Here is a 6,000-nt window from a genome sequence, read left to right on the forward strand (position 1 = left end):
TCAAATGCTCACATGTTAGCTTCCTTGCATTTCTCAAGTTACTCATTTCTTTTCCCTCTCCACAGTGTCCAGAGATATTACAGACAAAGGTTTGCATCCCTCCATGTTATCGCTTCTATTCTCTGCTTGGATGAAAGCATTTGCCTTTGTAGAAATAAGGGGAAGAGCATTTTTGCCCATAGGCTTGCCAAGCTGGTGAAGAAGGCTTTAAAGTACAGATGCTGGGAGGGGGGGGGAACCTTAATCCATCCTGCTTAGATCAATCTGATGTCAATGTCAGCAATAGGTGCTCAGAGCCTAGAGAGATATCACGGGTCAGAGGGAGAGCAGCTATAGAGCAGTACCAAGGAAACCCAGTCAGTAAGTCAGATTCATTGGGGGCACAACTTAAATGCCTTTAATCAAACGCGTGTAGCACGAGGAATAAGCAAGAGAAGCTAGAGGTATGCACACACCTGCAGGGTTATGATCTTACTGGCATCATGGAGCACGTGCTCCTACAACTGGAGCATTGGAAGGATAAAAACTCCTTAGGAAGTACAGGCAGGGAGAAGAGGAGGGGATGTCACCCTTTCTGTCAATGAGCAGTTGGAGTACATGGAGCTCCATCTGGGGATGGACAAGGAGTTGACCGAGAGCTTATGGGTCAGGATTAAAGAGAGGACAGAGAAAGGTGACATTACAGTGACATACAGGCCACATGACCAGGAAAACCAAGTAATATCATAGAATCATAGAATGGCCTAGGCTGGAAGGGACCTTAGAGATCATCTAATCCAACCTCCTTGCCAGAGCAGGGTTGCCTCTCAACTAGAAATGAGGCCCTCTATAGAAAGATAGGAGGAGCCTCACATTTACAAACCCGGGTCCTCATAGGGAACCTCAACCATCCTGATACCTGTTAGAGGGATAGCACAGCTATCAACGTAAAAGGGACATGAACCTCTTGAAGCGAGTCCAAAGGAGGGCCACAAAGATGATCGGGGGGTTGGAGCACCTCCGCTAGGAGGACAGGATGGGAGAGTTGAGGCTGTTCAGCTTGGAGAAGAGAAGGCTCCAGGGACACCTGATAGCAGCTTTTCAGTACTTAAACGGGGCCAACAGGAAAGAACAGGAGGGACTTTTTCAGAGAGTGTAAGTGATAGGACATGAACTAATGGTTTCAAACTGAAAAAAAGGTAGGTTTAGATTACGTATTAGGAAGAAATTCTTTATTATGAGGGTGATGAGACACTGGAACAGGTTTTGCAGAGTAGTTACAGATATCCCTTCCCTGGAAGTGTTCAGGGCCATGTTGGATGGATCTTTGAGCAACCTGGTCCAGTGGAAGGTTTTCCCTGCCCACAGCAGGGTGGTTTGACCTAGAAAGGATCTTAAAGATCATCTAACCCAAACCATTCTTCAATTCTATGTTTTTAAAGCAGTACTAAATATTTTCTTTAGAGGCAGCTAGCAAAAGCTGAGCTAACTTTAGTTTAAAGTCATCAGTAACAAAGAAAGCAATCATGTTTGTAATAATCTGAAATGGAATGGAAAAATGTTATAATATGAAACATCTTACTATTATCTGCAACACCTGACATCAGTTATGGTTTTGTTCGTTCTTATGTATGTGCCTAGAGATTCTCCACTGGTAACTTACTTTTTTTTCACCTTTCCTAATATTTCTATCCAGTTCATCTGAATCCCTTAAGATTGTCTTTTGATAAAATTAGAAGCATAACTGCTTGACAAATGGAAGCATTCGTCTGTAAACATACAATACAATGTCAGCACTTCTGTCATCTGATTTCTGAGCAGAATATAACATGTCAGCTGCAAATAGCTTAAGATCTATCCCATAATGTGGGATTCATCTAACTAAATGTAGATGCAGCTGAGCTAGTCCCTCATTATACTCATCAGGGACGAAGTGAAACTTTCAGAGTTCATTTCACCTCATGCCAAGGTACACACGTTAGGGTCCTTGCATTGTGACCTACCTTCGTGTGTTTTTCTTTACTTATAAAAAAAAAAACAAAACCACACCAAAATATAAAAACCACCACTCACAACTGGAGAAATTGCTCATTTTTCTCCATTCTCTTCTTTTACAAAGAAACTTGGGCTGATTAGCTCAGATGCCTATGCATGTCACAACCAAACTCTCAGGGTAAGTTAGGATTGCCATAACCAGAGGCCACTTCTTTTCTCTAAAACATGACTGAATTTTTACTCAAGTTTCTCCTCAGTCATGCTTTTCTCAAGTGAAGGCCATTAAAAAGTGGACAGTAAATGGCCCAAACTCCGGACTTTCTTCTAGCCTTCTGCAAAGCAGCCCACACAAGCTGCCAAAGTCATTAGTTCCTGTGGAACTGTGCAAGGGTCAAGAGGCCTTTAGAAATCCATTTCTTAAGACACAATCTATGACCATAACGTCAATAAATTAGCTTTACCCTTGACTGAAACAACATGAGAGAGAACGTCCAGCATATTCTTTTACTGACCATCTCCTTGACCTTGGTTTAGCCACTGAGCATAAATGTATCTCTGTTGACAAGGATTAGGATCGTCAATGAAGTCAATGAATATAAGGCATTATTAACAACCCTTCAGAAGTGTGCATAATGACAAAGACAATTTTTTGGTTAAACAATTGTCTTCTGTCTCACATTCACATACTCAGAGCCTTTGCCAGATGTCCTGTTTAAAATTGAACATGACTTTGTGTGTAACCTTCTCCTTAGACTGATAGTGCTGAGCAGTAGCTACCATGTCCCCAGAAGATTTGTCAGCTTGAAAAGTATTTTTGGAAATATGCTAGCCTACATGTTTGGAGGATGTCATTAACCAGACCTGGCATATGAGCTAAACATAGCAACGTTCAATAATGTGCTGTTCAGAATGAAAATGGAAACACTGAGGATGCTGCTGCATGTCAGCACACAGGATGAGAAGGCAAAGGTCACACTGTGAGGCAAAGATGATGGAAGCAAGGCAGCTGGCAGCAGCTCTGATGACAACATCCTCACACTCAGGACTGACATATTCAGCAAAGGTGGACTTGGCTGGTGGCTACATATCACAGAGTGCAGTGCTTTGCCTGACAACGAACTTCAGAGTGCTGGTAAAAAGGGCTGCTAGCCCCACTCTTGAAATCTAGGCTCAGATTAGTAAAAAACTGAAGATATGAGGATTCTGTAAAGTGCAACTACAGTGCTTATACCAAATGGTATACTACTAAGATGATGTTTGGGAATAACAGGGTTTTGACAGGAATCTAAATCCACTTTCTTACTTCCAAAATTACTATGAGCACATCTCCCCTCTCCCCATCACAGAAAAAGAGAAACCAGACTTTGTAAGAAAAAGACCCTACAAATTTATGTAACAATATAAGATTATCAATTATTTATTAAAATTCATCATGGAAATTGCATTCAAATTATGCAGAGTTAAACAATTAGCAAAACAACCTGAAGACACTGAACTATGGAAAATCCTGAAAAACCTCCACAAAATTCTAATAAGGAATTTCTAAAAATTTAACTGGTCTATTGCATTATATATAAACAATGATCACAAAGCAACACTGATAAAAAAATCCCCAAAATCTAAAGCATACTAGACAGGTCTAAGAGTTTATCCGTTTCATGTTGAGTTATCGGTAACTTGGTTAAAACCAGCATTTTTAAAAACTATACTGCTTGCCTATATACATTTTAAGATTTGAAAAAGTTCCTTTGTAATAATAATTCTTTGACATTTTGCTTCTGAGCATTTTAAGACTTGCAGCTTATAGTTTCTCTGATCTTTATTAATGTTGGAAACTGCTTGCGTTTAAGACTGCATAAATAAATATTTTTGACAATTAGTTCATTTTAATTACTTTAAAGCAAAAAGAACATCCATAAAAACTAAATAAATGAACATTTAATTATGGAAATTTGCTATTGATTACTACAAATTACTTCTAGAATGGGCATGTTCTTTTACTACTCTTAATTATTGTAATTAAGATTTTTGCATGTTAATTAGAACTGTTTTGGCATAGCAAATTCCACCTCTGTATCTTTCAAAGTAGGTGAGCACACACATTCTTAAGCACTTTTTTTCTAGACCTAGTATGCGTAAATAAGGAAAAGAACTCAGAGTGTGATCAAATTAAAAAGGGGCATAATTCTATAAAGTCAAAATTAACATAAAACCAATTTAGACTTTTTTTCTGTTAGAGAATTAGCTATCTCAGCCAGAAGCATACAAATTGAAACATTCATGAGATATTTCAGTAACACACTGAAAATACCTGAGAAGGAATATGATTTCTATAATCATAAATGGCATGACTAAGTAAAAAAAAATAAATATATATATTAAAGAGAAATCTAACCTCATTTTAACCTGAGGCATGAAAAATAACATATCCTAACCTGAAAAAAACCCCACCCTAGATTATTTGCCAGTGAATAGCTCATAGACCAGCTAATGGTGTTCCCATTCTTACTTTAATTGCCCCAACAGTTTTATCTTTGTAGCCTCTCCAATCTGTAAATTTTAATTATTTCTCAGGAAGCCTGTTAGAGACTGGATGTAGAATGCCTTCACTCCAAGAGTCTCACTCTCTGAGCTGCAGCGAGCTGAAAGTCTGCACATCCTAAATTAGAGTGGGAAACTCACAAGCCCTGGGACTGAACGTGGCCTCCAACTTTACAGCATGTCACTGGGGATCGTATCATTTTTTCCTTCTGCATTACTTCTGACTAACACTCTGCTAGGCTCTAATTTATGGCCTACCAGTGCGTCTGAAAGAGCCATTTGGCCCTCACTAAGGGAAAGGATATTCCGACTGAGTACATAAAAATCTACTTTGTGCCCTCCTAAGTCTTCCATGGAAACTGTGGCTTGCTGAAGCAGACAGTAACTGTTAGAGTAGTGTACTTACTGCATTGAAGTTGGGGAAGAGATTGACTGCTGCGGCAGTGTCCAGAGGAAAGGGGAGAAATGGTTTAATATCCAACGATGGCTGCAAAGGTGGAGCAGGAGGACGCACTAGGGCTGGAAGAGCAGGGCTCTGGCATGTACCACCTGAGCAAAGAAAGAGACAGAAGGCATTCAGCAAGTACTAGGATTAGGTGGGGGGAGGGAACAAAAAAGCCAGCACAAAAAAGCAACAATAAAAAGCCAATATTGGATTAAATAATGAAGTAAATAAATACTTTTTTATTTGTCCACAAATTATGATGTTACTGAAAAAAAAGCACAGCTGACTCAGCGACTGTTGATTATCATTTTTGCCAGTATTTCAGGTATCAATCTATCATTATTTAAAAATAGTTAATAAATAATTTCTCTCTCTGAATTTTCTAGAACAATAACTTAGCATATGTCTGATTTCTCTTTAGAACTTCAGCTAGTCTCATTTAATTTCAGTGTTTCATCCCGATCCTACTGCTCAATCTTCCAAAGTAAACTGCTCCAAAAGAAAAAGAACAACAAGCTGTTCAGCTCAGCAAAAGTCATGTCATTTGCAGACTTTTGGGTTTTTAATTAAGTGCTTACTTGTAGAGCTTACAGCTTCAAAATCAACCTAAACCTCACACAGACAACTTACTTTACTGTCTCAGCAGTTGATCAATACAAATCTAAACTAAGAACAATTTCATCATCTGCTGAAAGCCTGTTTATGGGAAGGTACAACCAACCACATTCTTGCCTTGCAAGGGGTGGAGCTGATTCAGACTCTGTGCAGCACAAAGCTCCTCCTGGCTAAGGCTTCCAACCACCAGCTCTGGGGGAATGCAATGCAAATGAAGGAATCCCCTTGCATACCAATAAGTCTCTACCTGTTTGCAGCTGACCCTCTTTTACTCATTTGTTTGCCCCTTGCCACAATCAGCTAAAAGCTGGAAGTATCCAAGCCCATTCTCTGCTTCCAATGTCTCCCAGGTTTTGGTTGCACTCCAAAACATCAATTTCTTGTTAATTAAAGACTATTTGGATCCTAGGAAACTGTTAAAATAT

The 6,000-nt window shown here is 39.3% G+C and overlaps 1 protein-coding gene across 1 annotated transcript in view; it reads right to left on the reverse strand.

Moving 5' to 3' along the window:
• LOC104270440 (zinc finger protein 385D-like) overlaps positions 1–5,064 on the reverse strand; it is a gene marked incomplete at its 5' end in the record, with an annotated part of 71,603 nt that extends 66,539 nt beyond the window's left edge. Inside the window, one exon of the mRNA XM_009864819.1 lies at positions 4,922–5,064. Within this exon, the coding sequence (XP_009863121.1) occupies positions 4,922–5,064 (143 nt within the window). The remainder of the gene's footprint in view (positions 1–4,921) is intronic.
• Between the last annotated feature and the right edge of the window lie 936 nt (positions 5,065–6,000).

Source organism: Apaloderma vittatum, unplaced genomic scaffold, assembly GCF_000703405.1.
Source record: "Apaloderma vittatum isolate BGI_N311 unplaced genomic scaffold, ASM70340v1 scaffold1682, whole genome shotgun sequence".
Taxonomy (NCBI): domain Eukaryota; kingdom Metazoa; phylum Chordata; class Aves; order Trogoniformes; family Trogonidae; genus Apaloderma; species Apaloderma vittatum.